This window comes from Aythya marila, assembly GCF_965140915.1.
Source record: "Aythya marila genome assembly, chromosome: 1".
Taxonomy (NCBI): domain Eukaryota; kingdom Metazoa; phylum Chordata; class Aves; order Anseriformes; family Anatidae; genus Aythya; species Aythya marila.
In genome coordinates this window covers 3,292,522-3,309,333 of record NC_139042.1, presented here as the reverse complement: position 1 = coordinate 3,309,333, position 16,812 = coordinate 3,292,522, and the positions used below count along the sequence as shown (strand labels likewise).

General features: G+C 44.6%; 1 protein-coding gene across 2 annotated transcripts in view; it reads right to left on the bottom strand.

Annotated features, from left to right (window-relative positions):
- Window positions 1-16,812, bottom strand: part of MYO7A (myosin VIIA) — an 86,693-nt gene that overhangs the window by 10,304 nt on the left and 59,577 nt on the right. For both annotated transcript variants that reach the window (XM_082766185.1, XM_082766186.1), the window contains 17 exons: window positions 16,180-16,398; window positions 15,914-16,021; window positions 15,138-15,347; window positions 14,311-14,514; window positions 13,332-13,508; window positions 12,665-12,754; window positions 11,270-11,397; window positions 9,902-10,028; window positions 5,854-5,973; window positions 4,939-5,112; window positions 4,307-4,534; window positions 2,947-3,117; window positions 1,776-1,893; window positions 1,357-1,483; window positions 1,073-1,242; window positions 770-960; window positions 60-184 (listed from right to left, as the gene is read on the bottom strand). In XM_082766185.1, coding sequence (XP_082622311.1) covers window positions 60-184; window positions 770-960; window positions 1,073-1,242; window positions 1,357-1,483; window positions 1,776-1,893; window positions 2,947-3,117; window positions 4,307-4,534; window positions 4,939-5,112; window positions 5,854-5,973; window positions 9,902-10,028; window positions 11,270-11,397; window positions 12,665-12,754; window positions 13,332-13,508; window positions 14,311-14,514; window positions 15,138-15,347; window positions 15,914-16,021; window positions 16,180-16,398 — 2,687 coding nt within the window. The remainder of the gene's footprint in view (window positions 1-59; window positions 185-769; window positions 961-1,072; window positions 1,243-1,356; window positions 1,484-1,775; window positions 1,894-2,946; window positions 3,118-4,306; window positions 4,535-4,938; window positions 5,113-5,853; window positions 5,974-9,901; window positions 10,029-11,269; window positions 11,398-12,664; window positions 12,755-13,331; window positions 13,509-14,310; window positions 14,515-15,137; window positions 15,348-15,913; window positions 16,022-16,179; window positions 16,399-16,812) is intronic.

The window sequence follows — 16,812 nt, the reverse complement described above, 5'->3', positions numbered from 1 at the left end:
AAGCTACTTGGAGATGGATTCCTCCTCCTGCATTTTTTTGAAAAGATTGAAAAAATCACCTAAAATAGTCATAGGAAAATTCCTCCAAAGTGTATGGCTTCACCCTCTCTTCACTGTCTGAAATTGCCATCTGGGAGGTTCTGATAACGTCTTGTCGTTGATCAGGGGTCATCGTGACGAGTGCCTGTGGGATGAAAAGTTCTCTGTCACCTAATATGTTTCATATAAATATTAATATATATTTGAATTAATATATATTTGAAGCATCCAGAGAAGGGAAGCAGATAAAAAATGAAAAGACCATCTGTGAGTGAGTAAGAGTAACCCACTAATTCCAGTTAATAGGCAGTAAGTACTGTGCAGATGTCATTTCTTTGTGCCATTCTCAGTCACTAATACAAAGAATAACATTTCCATCATGTGGATCATTTCCTAATGAGGAGAGTGTGTTTTGGATCCTACAGCTCCATATGTGAATGTAGCGGCTTCCTCTAACCCCAAATACAGTGGAAATTAATCAGGCCAGCTGGAGGGTGTAGCAGGGTTCATGGATATTTCAAGCCATAAGTCTTCAAAGTGAAAAGATCAGAGGAAAGGCTGAGACACTACTAGAACAGATCACTTCTGACTTGGACAACTTGCCACCTCTCTCTGCCACACTGGTTTCCACGTTATTGTCAGGAAGCCTCTGGCTAGATCTAAGCTCTTCAGGAAGGCTTTGACCTCCTCGGGCTTTGTATCAAGCTCTGCTGTGTGTAAGACAACTCACCACGATCTCCAGGGGAGGCATGGTGACTGTTGGCAAGACATAGACAGAATCTGTTGGGAAATCCCCTCTCTGCTTGGTCCGTTCATTGAACCCGTTAGCCCACCCTGAGTTCATCACGTGTTCTCCTGTGTCCTGGTCAAGAACTATGAGGTCTCCTTTCAGGAAGCTGAGGAACCCAGATTCTTCTCCCACTGCAATAAAAACAACCATTAGTATTTTTATTTTTTTATTTTTTTTCCCCAAATCCCTTTGGAATAAATAATATGCCTACATGTTTGCCACTGGATCGGACTACTGACTTACCAGGGTTTGGGTTGTCTTGGAGAGTGACCACATACTTGGATCTTTTCCTTAGTCCTTCAAGGAAGGTCACCACGAGGTCCCGGATATCCTCTGCATTGTTGGAGGTGAAAGTGTATTCATCTCCTTTAATGGTGGCCAAGGTGAAACTCTGTCCTTGCAGCTTTCCCCCTCTGGGATATGTTTTTAGAGAAGATATAAACAGGAAATACAATGGGCTCAAGAGGCAAAGCCTGGGAAAAGACTGCTTTAGGGTAAGATCACCAGCTAAAGTTATTCTTCCTTACCTGCTGCTTGACACAGCTGTGATCTCTGGGAAAGAGAGTTCTAAGAGAACCTGCTCCTGTTCATCCACAAAGTACACCCCTGTCCAGTTGACAGCTACAATCACATCATTTTTAGGGAGGCTTGGCCCTGGATTGAAGTCAAGACAAACAATCAGTTCAGGAGGGGTCTTACGATATAAAATATTGTGTGTATTTCAAAGGAAAATGCAATGTTAAAAAAAAAAAATCATTTATTTTCAGTAAGAAAAATAGTGGTAGAATCATAGACTGAGCCATTGCTAATCAGGATGCACCAAAAAATAATGTATCTAAAACAGACCACATAGATGGCCCATTAGGTCTTATTGTCTGTGAAGTTCCTAACTCTTTCTTTTGCCTTTGACTATCCCTTGCACCAGGGATGTGCTCTACTGACTCACCTGAGAATTTGAAGGCTTCATAAAACCGAGAAAACAGCAAAGGCCACTTGAAACGTGCAAAATCCACCACCTCTTCTTTGACTTTTTTGGGGTCTGTCCTCTTCTGAGTATAAATTCCCTACCAACAAAGCAAACCACAACCAACATGAAGCACAAACCCAGTTATATCTAGGAAGAGAGCAAAACTACTTTGAAACTCATCCAATCCATGCCATCTGAAGATCTTGGAATCAATATTAATTTATATCTTGATGATGTTAAGGGCCAAGCAAAATCCTACAGGAACAAGTGATAGGTTGGACAAAGTCCTAGAAAAATTCTGGTTCCCACTTGAGGAAATAATTTGCCTTTGACAAATCTGGGCAAGAATCTAGAGTGACAAGTCTGGGTGGGATTAATCTCAACTAACTTTGGGTTTCCCTAATATGGGTGCCTGACTTTCAGCCCGGCAGTCCTTTAGCTGGAAATAGATACTCAACAGCCCTTAAGCACAGGCAGCTAGCTTCATTTAGGATGTTTTCAGAAACCTGAGACTTCTCTAACTGGCTGACAGGTGGCTGGTGGATGACCTGCAAGATCCAGGCCTTTCTGGACCAGGAACAGCCCAAGCACCTATGTTTAGTCAATTGAATTGTGACCCTGGGTTTCCACTGGCAAAACTGGGAGGCAAGACCCAAGCAAACACGGAGATGCTTGCATTTAGGGGTCTTAATCTGAAGCTGGCCCCTGCCTTTTAGTGAGTGCCAGTCCTCACACCTGCATGACCAACCCTCATGGTGGTAATGGGAAGTGGGTGATTAATCTGCTGGAGGGTGTCACAGGTAGACATCAGAGATGTTTTACACAACATCTGGCACATAAAGTATCAGTACTGGGACACGAGACACCACTGTACTGCAAAGAGTAACACCACAGTCCTGTCTATCAGGAATGAAACCCCAGAGGTGTCATTTTCCTTCTCACAGTGAATCTCTGCAGGTTGTCTTCTCCTGTCAGACCTTGCATTGAAAGTAGACATAATGCTGAATATGACTAGTGCAAAATCTTCCCTTTTCCCTTTGCTTTAGCTTCAGGCAAGTCCAAGAGCTGAGCTACAGCATCTGATATGTGATTAAAGGCACATGATGCTACTGAAGCTACTTGGCCCTTGCCAGGTGATGTATTGTCCCACCTTTTTATGTGCAGCTATAATGAGCTGAGCCCATTTCTCCACCGTTTTCGAAGCTGTGATCTCTCTGTCTGGGATGTAGGATGGAATTAGGTTTAGCAGTCTTTCCAGTACCATTTCTGACCCGTAGTCCACATAGTACTGCTGAGAAGCCAGTTCTGCCAGATCTTCTTCCTGTGGGAGTCAAACAAGTCAACTCAATGCTGCTACCAGGCTACTCACCACAACATCCATCCTCAAGGAGGTCTCTGTAGGGGAAGAATTTCCTTTCAGTAGAATTTCACCAGTGTGTTGCACATCCAAAATTCAGGAAATTGATCAGTATGCTCACTATGAGTGAGCTATAACACATTCAGTGATCAGCACAACGCAAGGTACTGTAGTGCGTGAACATGATTTACCCCGTCTTTCCTTGAAATTCAGTCTGCTTCTGATGTCTGCAACATCAGTTGCCTGCAGCAGTGTGTGATTTTGCTATGGTAATCAGAGTTTAGTGGTTGCAAACTGTGTGTATCCATGAACTTGAAACTTGAGAAGCCCAGCAAACGAAGGACCTGTGCATAATGCAAAACTGTAAAATGTTTCTTTGGTTCAGCTGCATTCCAAGCACTTTGGGACGAAATAATAGAGCTACTGAGATAATAATAGCACAGGGAGATGAGGAGCAAGAGAACAAGTTCCTGCAATATAGATGGGAAAAGATGCTTTAGTTCCCAGGGTTCCTGGACTCTACTGGTCCACAGGAGAACACGTGGGTTATGAGGAAGAGGGGTATCTTCAGTTTGACACCTGGATGATTTTGAACACAAGCAAAAAAATATATGTTATGGACACTGTCAGAGATTTTGATGTTTCTTGAGATGCTTATTTCAGTGACACTGGAATAATTCTATAAGCTCACAGAGACTTTTTTGACATAGGTTTCTGCTGCCAATGTCCCTCGATATTGGATATTGGGAGTATTGCTGTGTTTATATTGCATAGCACAGGTCTGAGTATCCTGAAAAGTCTGTCTTAGGTCTAAAGCTTAGCAGGATTCACCAAACAAGATCCTGCCATGTATTCCTGATTGGGTTAAAGGGTTTCTGTAACCCTCCAAACTGAGGCTGATGGATGAGGTGGCTATTCATTCTCCCACCAAAAGTCAACAGGAGAGGGTGCTCATGTAGCACATGGGAGAGTCTGGTATATTCCCAGCCAAGAGGATCTGATTCCTGCAGCTCCTGTTTCCTAAGTGTACACCATAATACCTAGTCTTAGCAGGTGATCATGGAGGAAGATTTCTCATCCCCTTTGGTGGAGCATACTTTGCCATGCCAAGGGTGTAAGTTGGACAAGACTGGAAGCTATTGAGGACACTCACCTTGTCACACCGATATTCCCCGAACTTCACCCCTCGGACGATCTGTTGGTAAATGAGATTGGTGGCCACGTTGTCCTCACTTGGATTGTGCCAGGGGGTGAAGATCTCCTTCCTGAAGAAGAGCCGCCACGGTGCGTTGCGCTCCTGTGCTCCTTGCTCTTTGGCATACTGCTCACACTGAGACACAGCATCCATCACATGGTCATTGCCGCTCCCCAGAGAAGAGACCTAGTCAGGGCACAGGAAAAAGGTGGAATTCATCTAAAGGCTGATATCTCTACGTAGAGATATCTATGTCCAAGGCACTTCTGGAAGCCTCTGGCCCAACCTCCTGCTCAGAGCAGGCTCGTCTTTGATTCAGGTTGCTCCATGCCTTCTCCTGTTAATAATTTCTGAATATCTCCGAGGAGGGAGATTTCACAGTCTCTCTGCAACACTGCTGTAGTGTATGACTGTTACTGTGAAAATCCTGCTGGCCTCTGCACAGTAGATGTGTTTCTTCCTGACCTTTTGGCTGGCCATCTGCTCAGAGTGCAGTGTCCTTCTTTCTGCCCTCTGGAAGGTGTGTAACAGCAAGGGGAACCTCCCTTTTCTTATATAGAGCTAGTCAGGATCAAAAAAATAAAACATACCTTGTCAAAAAGTGCGATGTAAAGCGAAAAGCCAAATCGGTCCTTCAGGCTGATTTTGTCGGCCAAAGAATTACAGAGCTCTTTAGCAGTCGTTGCAGAGTCCGTCAGCAGTGTTTTTGTTGTCCCATCCATAAACGTGACAGGCAGCATGATCGGTTTCTTGGACTTGGTTGCCTAACGGGGTTAAAGCCAGACTTTATGAAAGTATGCAAATTTCAACCCCATCTAGACTATTTACCTATGTAGTCTTCCCCCCAGCAAGTGGTAACTGTTTTCTAATTCCTGGTCCTAGTGACTGACTACATTTCAATGCTTCTATAATGTACTTCTCAACAGGATAATGTATGGTCAGCCACTGGAAGCACGTGGAAATCTCCTTTTTTTATATATGATATATTCAGTCATTGAAGTGTCTGATCTAGTAAATCCAAGCATGCTCAGGAATGCTCCTGGGCTCTGAAGCACAATTGTCCATGCTAGTAAAGCAGCACAGAAAATGAGTATATATTGCATAAACAGGGCTTGTTCCAACTATAGCTGTCCCTGAGGATGCTTGGGCAGCTGTGATGCCCAGGGCCCATTCTTAGAAGATGTTTTGCCTACATACTTCATCTGGAAGAATTCCTAGCATACACGGGGGCTTGCTCAATGCCAGCTGGCCTCAGTGCCCGAGAATGTTCTTACATACGTTTAATTTACAAGTATTGATGTTGGCAAAGGGCATGATCTTCAATATGCACTGGGGCATGTGAGGGGAATGCAGTATTTTGGAAACACCTGACAATTCTGGAGAGAAATAGGCTTTTTTTTTTTATCATGCTGCTTTCTGTCCTGCCAGAGATGTGGTTCTTGTGATAGCAAAAGGCTCCAACCCTCAGCCCCAGCTGCCTGGGGAGGGGATGGAGGGGCTCATACCTGCAGTTCCAGCCAGCTGGGTGGCTGTGTCCTTGTCCCGTTGGCAAACGTCCTCCGCAGCCTCTCTTCACAATAGGGAGCATAACCAGGGGGGCCTCCGTTGATGAAGTTCCTTAAATACTGTTTACAGCAGGGAACACTTTGGTTAGACCATCAGCTCGAGGAGCCAAACATTTGCAAAGGTTATAAAGCAAATATTTATTGGAGAAAAGCCCGCTGGGACTGCTAAATGCAGGGATACCACTCAAGCTCAGGGCTTTCCTAAACCACATTGCTGGAAGCTGAGAGAAGGTAAGACACTCTGCACCCTTGCCTTGTACTTACACTATGCATTTCTGGCCTCGATGGACATAAAATACTGGCCTAGACAACTCTTTGATCAAAGCCAGTGCAGCAGATTTTATGTTCTCCTATTGCTGCCATTGATTTCAATCTCTAGAAAGTATTTTGAAGATGTATCACAAAATGCTATTGAATATAGGCCAGAATGATACGAGTGAATGGAAAAACAAAACAAAACAAAACAAAAAACAAACATGCTATAAATAATGATCAGGAAAACTGTAAGCCAATGTCAGTCAGAACACTAATCTGCCAATTGAAAAGATACTTCACAATTATATTAAACAGATGTTTCCTTAGTCAGATTTTTAACTGTATTTTAAAAGACTCTAAACAAGAATTCAAAGCACTTCACCATATGTTAAAAATACAATCACATTGTTGTACAGAAAGATAAATCCAGTGACTTCTACAATACGAGAGAGACACTCAAAAATATTACATAAATACATTGGCCAAACATGTAGCTAAGACTAAGAGTTCTGTAAATCATATCTTTTAGAGAAACTTTATAGCTCTCTGAATGATAACACAGCTGTTCCTTGGGTAGCACGGACTCTCCTTTATAACACTGACACTCCATAAATAATATTGGTAGAGAAACAGACATCTCCATCAATCATAACTTACAGAGATACTCTTAAATAGCTAGGTAAAAGAAGCAGGCTATATGGGTAGGAGCTGTTGCAAATGATTGCAAGCAGTCAATGCTGTGTAAAAGTGTAGTTTTAATTATTCTGCTAATAATGCTTGTATTTTTATATATTTTTGTATATATATTTTTGGGGGTGGAACCTTCCCACCAAAGTCCATTATTAATTAAAAAAAAGGTACAAAGAACAAGAGTATATGAGAGAGAATGTGTATTGACCCATGCTTAGCAGATGATAAAGGTTTCTAATAGGATCCAAAGCATGACCTTCATATTTAGGAACAGAAAAGCATATGTAAACCTGCCTCATTAAACTACAGCTGTTATTAAAGTTAAACCCAAAATAAAAGGATTGGGAAAAATGTAACCAGGAATCTGGTACAACATCCACAGTACATTTCCATTGCATGGCAGACTATAGAAATAAATGCTAACAGATATTTACCTTTATATGCTTTTTCTTCTATTAAAACAGTGGACAACTGCTACTAAAAGATTCAGGCATTAATTAGAAAATAGGTGAGGTTAACAAAACATCTTTTCTTAACTGGCTGATAATGCCTGGCTGTCATCATTCAGCTGTAGCTTAGCAAGGTTAAAGCAGCAGTCAGTAAACTTGTGGTAAATCAGAATTTGGCCAACTACTAACTCCTTTAAAAGGGTACTGACAGATTAAAAGCATGATAGTAAGGTCTGATGCTGACATGGTGTTTGTCTCCCAGTCCATATCAAGCTGAACTAGGTGGCCTGGGCTAATGAAGTGAAGCATTTACTGAACATCAGAAATTTTTGACTATTCCTCTGCTTTTTACAAAACAAAAAAGTGGGTCTGAATGGGAAAGTATGGTGTTGGGAGGCAGAACCAACATTTCATTGGGAGAAAGTTTTATTTTGAAACATATCATACCATCGTAAAGTGGAAGGTATCACTGCTGTCCTTCTGGATTAATACAGAGGCTTCAGAGGAGCTCCAAGACATGGCCCAGGTCACTGCCTATGTATTGCTGTTTGTGAAACTGGAGCTTAGAAAGGCAAACCACAGCGTGTATGGCTGAACGGGGTGTTCACATGCATACCCCAGGAGCCTCGGTCACCACAGGCTGCCCATGGGAACAGAAACTCTCTTGGTAGGAGATTCAGAGAGAGACCCTGGCTTGTGGTCTCAGAATTGTCCCATACAGAAGCCCTCTCTCTCCACATAGTATAAAAAGGAGGCAAGTGTCTGAAATTAGATGGTATGAATACTCCCTTTTGTCCCCAGCAGCCCAAAGTGCAAAAAAGGGCTGATCTTCTACCCAAGATGAATAAGAGTACAATTAGCAAAACCTTCCCCAAAGCTTTTGGGAATATTGCCATGTATTTCAGCACGGACCAGGACTTTGGGCAGAGGTACATGCCTGAGGCTTCAAAGCTGCTCATAAATTATTTCAGAGAAGTGCTTCACTCACCTAAAATAATTTTCCATTATTAAAGATTTAAATTCACACAATCTCCTGTGACATACTTTCTCAGATCTCATTTCCAGACATAATTTCATTTTCTGCCACTTTGCCAGTGATTTATCTCTGTTATTAGATTTCATACTGGCAGGGCCTGGGGATGAAGAAGGGATTTCTATTCTTGGCTTTGGCTTTTTCAGTCCTGAGGAGCTGATCTGATATCTATGGAAACTAATGGAACACCTTTATCTCCAGCAGGCCTGGGAGCTGGTCCAGGCTCCAACATTCAAAGATCTGAGGGGGACAAAGGAAGTCTTGTCATGTCACGGCAAAGCGAAGACAAAGAGCTGAGCCCTTTGCCCTGAACCAGCCAAACTCTTAGTCATGGGATTAACTTGAGCGGCCCTGTGGGTGTTCATCAGACTTGAGGTGTATAAATCATTTGGAAGGCAGGCTGTTCAAATCTAGGAACAAAACATGGACTTTGCCCAAGAAAAAAAAGAAAATCCTTAAGAAAAAAATATTTCCAATGGTGTTAAGCCACTTATCTCCCACTGACTTCAGTCCAGATGATCCACACTGCTTCTGAAGATACATTGCATAGAATGAGAGAATCATAGAATCAGTCAGGAGGAAAAGACCCTGAAGATCATGAGTTCCAACTATCACCCAACACTACCAAGTCCACCTCTAAACCATGTCCCTAAGCACCACATCCACATGTCTCTTAAATACCTCCAGGGATGGTGACTCCACCACTGCCCTGGGCAGCCAGTTCCAATGCCTAACTATTCTTTCCATTAAGAAATTCTTCCTGATATCTGTCCTAAACCTGCTCTGGTGCAACTTGAGGCTGTTTCCTTGTGTCTGATCTCCTGTCACCGGAGAACAGAGACCGATGCCTACCTCACTACAACCTTCTTTCAGGTAGCTGTATAGAGCAATGAGGTCTCCCCTTAGCATCTATTTCATCTCCTGTGTGTCTGTTTAAAGAATTAGATGATTTCAGTATGACACATTGTGGGGCAAGTTGTAGTATGCAGAAAGCTATGCAAACATACCTTGAGGTAAGTTAAACCACCCCTTTTCTATGTGCAATTTTTTATGTTAAGTTGTATTTCTAATTTGCCACATAGTACTGTTCCTTGACAAATTAAAGGACATGCCTAAGGTTATACTGGCACAGTCAAAAGAAGCTTGACTGAATGCACAGACCTTTGGATGTGAGAAATGGGAGAAATGTAGGTGTTCTAGGTGTACAAATTCCACTTGTGACCTCTGATAATCCAGTTTCTGAGGAGAAGTCACCTAATCAATTTTGTTCATCTAGAATGCAGGAGGCATCATCTGAATTTGTTGTCTACTCTCCCTGTAGAGTCACTGGAAAGAAAGAGTCATTTCTTAGGAGTAATTCATCTGACTAACTTTAGACATTGATCTTGGGATCATACACATTTTTCTTCCTGATTAGGGACTTTATATCATCGTCATTCCTGACAGAGCTGAAGACCAGGATGCTTTTCACTGTCAAACCCAAGAGAAAAGCTGGTTGCAAGGATGGAAAAGAAAATGTATCAGCAGGTAGTACCTGAGATAAATATCATCTACATTTTACCTTTACAAACTTCTCAGAAGGAGCAAAACATCCCACACAGAGAGACATCAGGATCCAACCCCTGGCATGGCTACTTTTGGATGGGTTCTGGGTCAGCTGTTTGCAGATTTGACAGTAGATTTCATCCCTGCAATAAGAATAAAGATAAAACATTAGAGTTGACAAGGTGGTGTTTTTCAGTGTGAGCAGAAAGAGCCAGACCCTGCCTGCATGTGATACTTAAAGGTTCCTTTAGGAATTGCAAGGATATCAATTTAACTATCTGGTCATTCTAATGGTCACTCTGGTCATTGCACTGTCTCTAAAATGCCATCCTTCACCAGTTCTGTAATGTCAACTGAATTTTCCCTGTGCTTCAGATAAGATTTTCCACAGCTGACTAACACTTAGAGAAAAGAGGAGTAAAAGGCAGGGGCAAGGTTCAAGTCTCTGAATGTCACCTCTGGAAAATGGAGTCTATCTTACAAAGATGGAATGTTTCCCGGTGATATCAAGTGAGTCTCCTAAACTGACTTTCATAGAGGGCCACGAGCCTGGAGTCCTCATTTGATGGCTGTTACTCTTAAGACACCTGAACTTCCTTTGTGGAAGAGTTGGGAACTAAAAACTCCAGCAGAGGTCAAGGTTTGTCCATCTCTTACGTATGAACAGACGTTCTCTGATACATTGACGGGTATCTCAATTTGGGAATTAACATCCACTTTTGACTTAAAACTTTATTCTCCACATCCAAAATGAGAGATAACAGTACTTCCTCATCTATATATGAGGCAGCAAAAACTAGTCAGCCAGCCTGTTATGTTGACAAACCCCATGGAAAAGCCCACAAGTAAGCTACCAGGACTTCCTGCAGAGCAGATTTTACGCAGAAATGTATGATTTCCTGGTGAAGTGGGAAGATAAAATGAAATGGATTCCATTACAACACACACACGTAAATGGACTAAAACAAAGATATGCAGTCATCCTTAATTTGGTACTTGTTAATTTTCAAATGCTCAATTTAACAACTGGAATAAATTTGAGTTTTTCACTTCTGTGCCATTAAAATATTCATAGGAACAAAAGAGGTCTAAATGGTGAAACTGAAAACAAAGGGTGGTGAACAGCAAGAGTGAGCCTTAATAAACCAATCCAGCAGCTACTAGCACTTTCAGAAGCCTTTGAATCCCTCTGTGTGGTCTTTTAATCAGGCTTGAGATGAACACTAAGGAACGTGACCCAGCCCAGCCCACGTCATACAACACAACCAGGAAAATGAGAGCTTTGCAGAGCTGCACACACCATTAACATCAATTGGACGAGAATAGCTCAATGAAGAAGGAATGAAACAAACAGCATGTTTATGCCTTTGTCCTGATTTCTAACCTTAATGCTGGCCTGAGGATGCCATTACCAATAATGAAGTGGAGCTTCTCCAGGTTGGAGGTGGGCCGGTCTTCGAGCATGCTATTACCTTGGAGTGTGGACTCCCCGTCATGAAGTCTCTTTGTCACCTGCCAACCAGACACATTGCTCTCGTTTAGTACAGCCGGCTGCTACGGCCCCCCACCCCACCCCAGGTGTGGTGTGCTCCCCCAGGAGGACTCCTCCACCTGCCAGGAAGGGTCTCAGAAGTTCTTCAGTGTAGTACATTATCAGTGATGGGAGGTTGTGGCTTTGTTGGCTTTAATTGCATTCTGGTGAAGCTGCAAATGGTTCTGCCTAGTCACACTCCCCCCTGCTTGATCTCTGCCCAGGTTTTCTACAGTGGTACCCTTGTAATTCAGCACTGGCCTGGACCCACAGTTGGGAGAGGGCCACCAAGGGTCATTGGAACAACCCGAGCTTATTGCCAAGGATGGCCTGTCCTTTCAACTCCATCTTATTAAAAAAAATCTTAAAACACTGACAAAATGGACCCCCTCCCCGTGCTAATGATGCAGCCAAGAGCACATAAGCATGGTGCTTTTTGTGCAGACAGGGTTGGCATTCATCCACCTACCAGCTCTCTGTCTCAGCTAGTCAACCCATTCTTCATTTAGAGCCACTGGGGAGAGATGAGAAATTCTGGAGTGCATTCAGAGCCACATTAGGATAAGATCGATTGGCTTCTGTTTCTCTCCACTGACTCTAAATGGAAGGAGGGTGACTACCTCAGAGAGATCTTCATGCTGTCAAGCAGCTACATCCAGGTGAGATGGTGCCTGCTCTGGAAGTGGACACATGGCAGTGTCTAAAAGAAGGCTGAATTCACGTCTTTGCCTTGCTCTTACCCCTGTCCAAAGGATTTTTTGCTCCTCAGTCTTTTGGGGTGGTATTTTCTAAAGCTCTCAGCTTGGACTAACTGCTCCCATAGGGAAATTTGCACTGAAGAAGGCAGAGGCAGAGTGCGGGTGAGCGCTTTTGGATACCCCACCTTTGCTACCTACACCCCAGAGGAGGGCAGGAAACTTAAAGCAGGGGTGACATTCAGACCATCACAAGTGGTGAGAGGTATTGGCAGCTGGATGGAGGGCTGTGAGAGAGGGGAGGGGAGGTGCTGGATGGATGGAGAACGGGAGCCGAGGGGAGGCCGGCGCGAGGTGCAGACTCAAGGAGACATGGGAAGCCAACCTTTCCCCTTAAACACTCCTTAAATCTTTCAGGCAGAGAGACAGGTAGCGCCAAACCCAGAGGAGGGCTGGTTCTATGTTGTCTAGGGAAAAGCAGAAGAGAGTCAGAGAGGGCTGCAGACAATCCAACGGCACTTGTGCTGCCAGGCGGCCAAGCGTCTCCTCTCACCTCCTCTGTCAGTTTGGATTTCTTCTTGAGGGTTAGGGAGACCAGTTTGTGCCGCACACTGTTCTTCTTGTGCCCATCAATGTGAGTACTCTGCAAAGCAAGAGGCATGGAGTGCAATGTAGTGAGATGCAGAGCCCTGCTGAGTAAAGTCCTATGATGAAGTCCTCCAAAGACACCCAAGAATGCACTGAGGATGCAACAGGGATTTTTATTTTTATTTTTATTTTTATTTTTATTTTTATTTTTATTTTTATTTTGGGATTTCCACAGCTTAATCCCCTGGCAACTCTTAACTTCCTTCTCCAAGATTAAGGGCACATTTTTAATTTTTTCTCCCAGAGCAGATCAACACAAAAACCCCAAAAGAGGTTTTAGAATACAGGACACTGCACTCCACCCATGTACTTCTCTGCCCATTGGGGAGGAGAAGGGAGATCAAAGCCCCATGAAAGACAGCAAGGCACCTCCCCAGCTGTATTGTTGGGGGACATTCAGTTATCTGTGTGAAGAAGGTGTAGGATCAACACCTGACACACAGACAATTCTCCCTTTGTAGCATAATTGCAGAGGAAATTAAAAAACAGATTGGCTGCAGCACAGCTGCAAGTCATTTCTTTCCAACTCTTTCCAATATACAAATATAATGTCTTACAGACATATCATTTACCTCTCCTTCTCCCTGCAGAGCCTGCAGTTCTTTCTTATAGGTCTTCTTCCCAAGAGTCTCATAGATTTTTGTCATCACTGGTATCTTCTCACCACCATCACTCATGGCTGTATGATATTTCGGCTCAGGGAGGTCTCCCATGAAACGGAGGATAGTGATCCACACAGCAAGTGCTGCCTGTTGGAAAATAAATTGTAACCCCACCAGCTCACAGAAGAGCAGTGGAGGGGGTGGTCAAGCCATGCTGAATCCATCAGGATCACCACTGTGGTTTCCCTGTACAGAGACAAAACACTTTCCTGTACCCCACACAATTCTGCCTGCAACACATTCCTCATCTGAGTGAGCAAAAGCTGGGAAGGCTGGTGGCCAGGATCACAAGTTCAGGCTTATGTGTTCATGCCATCAAGAGTGTGTTTGTGGAACCTACAAGGGGCTTGTTTCTTGGCTAGGAGATGTCACCCTTACAGAGAAGCAGTGACTGAAAACTCCTGACCCACTGAAGAAGTGGAGAACCATAGAGAAGGCAAATTCATGGCCAGTGTAATGTTCATTACAGCCATGTGGGCTCAGTGCACTTCTGCCTTTGTACTTCTGGTTATAGGACAATCCTTTATTCTCTGCTAGCTCTGCACTAGTGCACATGGTGAGGTAAGAAACACATTTTGCAGCTGCCAAATAACAGCTGCACTAGCGTAACAATTTGCATCATCCATGCCCTAAGCCCAGAGCACTTGATTAATTGTTTTAACTCAAATATCAAGGTACAGAGAAGGACTCACCACTATGTCCCTCTAACGCTTGCTGTCTTGTTTCAAAGCATGCTGGTGGGACAGTGTTTAATGACACATGATGGGGGCTGTGTTCTCCACTGAACCACATCAACATATCCCAAAGGCAAACTGGTGCCCTTTGGGTGAAGAGCCCCCCAGGCTTCCTCCAACCCACCCTGCTCAAGGATTTTCATCCCCTGCCTCACCAACTGGTCTCCTTCATCCTCGTGGTACAGGAGAGGCTGCTTGAGAGGCCGGCGAATGTAGGTGTGTGTCGTCGTGCCCTGGAAATATGTGGCGGCAAACTTGGCAAATTTGTACTCTGAAAGATCTTCCTCCTCTTCCTCGGGGAGAGGCAATGCTGCATCGAGGTCTTCTTCCTCCAGTTCCTTCTGGGCTCGCTCAAGATCCTGGTGGGAAAGGACATGTCAGGTGCTCAGCATGGCTTTGGATGCTGAGCTACTCTTTCCCCTTCCTCCTGACTTGTCTGCCTATCTGATTTCCACCCCAAAAGGAAAAGCCAGCTGTGAGGGAAACCAAGAAATGTTACTAAGGAGCCCAAAGAAAGCCCGAATCCTGTAGGACATGCCTTTGCCCTCCAATGTGTCCAGATCAGTAGGAGAAGCATTAAGTGTGGCCCCAACTCCCACCATGAGTAAAGGGTGTCCAAGCGCTAAATGTGATGAACCACAAGGCAGAACATCTCAGAGGCCACAGCTCCTCAATGATCTTACAGCAATAATGCTCCCTTCCACACAGCAGCCCTGGAGAAAGCCTGCAGACTGCATGTCTGCCCCAACCACAGCATGGCAAACTTCTAGAGACATGAAAAAGGAAGGAATTCTTGAAGGAAGCCTTCAGAAATCCCCTTTTGGATTGCCTCATTCTACCCTGATAAATTCATAGAATCATAGAATAGAATACCCCGAGTTGGAAGGGACCCATAAAGATCATCAAGTCCAACTCCTGAATACAATTCATGTATTCCTAAAGCCTTTCATTTTATAGCCAGGCTTGTGTATGTCTGCAGTACCTCGAAGCCGTTGGGTGCCTGCCCCTCCTGGCCAGGCAGGGAGGAGGTCGTCCCTAGGAATCCAAACATTTTGTCCACCATATCCGAGTCATTCACTGGCTCGTTGCGAGCTTTCTCCATTTTTTCTAACAGCTCTTTCTTCCGACGTGCTTCCTCCTTTTCTTTTACTTCTCTCTCCGCATCTTCACGGGCCAGCTGGGCCAGGCGTACCTGGAGGGGGACACATGCAATGACTGAACTGCCTCCAAAGAGCCGGCTCTGAATTCTGCAGGGCCTGGATTTGCAAGGCAGAGTGCCCGGTGCTTGGGGCACTATGCTAGGAATGTGGCTTGGAGCAAGCCAGTAGCATGTCTATGCCTCAGCTTCCTAACTGCGGGACAAAGCAGTAGGGTTTTCTCCTTCCTTAGTGCCTGTTTAGAGTCTCTGGTCCATGCACAGAGACTCCACTCACCTTTATTTTTCCTTTTATACATCTACCTATGCGTACACACACACACATTATCTACACAGTGTGCCAGCTCCCCCTTCAGCCTTCATACAAGACCAAAAGGAAGCATATAATAACCATAATCTCTGACATTCCTGTGCAGCAGATCAGAAATTCTGGAGCAGCTTCAGTCTAGTTAGAACACAAAGGTCTTTAGAGAATTAAACACAAATAGGTCAAGCAGGCCAGAAATGTCTCAGATATTTTTGGCATTCCTCCTCGACAGAACAAACCCAAGCCCTGGAAAATGGTGACACAGAGCCTCAGAGAGAGAGCAGTCCTGGCGTACTTGGTGTTTCTTTTCTGCTTCCTCCTTGGCTTTCTTGGCACTCATCTCCTTTCGGAGTCGTTCCTCTTCCGCCAGCCGAAGTTTCTCTGCTTCCAGGCGCCGATGATACTGGTGAATAAACACAGGAACCCTTCTAAATATTTCCTGATTTTTGGAAATTTTTTTTGGTGCTTTTTAAACACCAACCTCACAAGAACGTGATGCAGGAGCTGTCTCCCCTGTCCCCACTTCCATTTCATGGCCATCCTCTCCTCCTCAATACTCACCTCTCCTCGGAGGCGCTTGTAGAGCCTTCGGGCGATCATGCCACGGGCGTAAGCCTGGACGGTGAGGACAGCCCAGAGGCGGTGTCGGAAAGCCCTGCGGACCAGGTAGCCCCTGCAGCGGGCCTGAAACTCGATGATGCGCCGGCGGGCCATGTGGTACTGCTTGTGGAGCTTGCGGGATCGGTAGAGGGCCTGCAGTCTCAGGAAGCCGATCCGCATCTGCAAGAGGGAGCAGGATGAAACCACACCACCACAGCCCACAGGCTTGTCCACCCTGAGCAGGTTTCCCTCACTAATCTCCTTCTTGTGTGGATGTAAATCAGAAATCAGCTCCCTCTGGGACAAGCCTTCGGGAGGGAGGTTCTCCAATAACGTGGAGAAATGAAGCCCTTTAGCTGCTGCACGGATTCAAAGCTGAGGGAGGATGAAGGGAGTTTCTTCCCCACTGAGTTTTTCCCTTTCTTCCCCACTGATGTTTCTCCCTTTAAGAGGCTTTGGGAGGTCTGGTTCCTCATACTAAGGTAGCTACAAGCCAGGAGGCTGTTCTCATGGAGCTCCAGCACCTCCTGTGGGCTCCCCTGGTAGTCATTGCTCCTGTAGACCTCCTGCCAAGGATCTCTTCTGTGGAAGGAG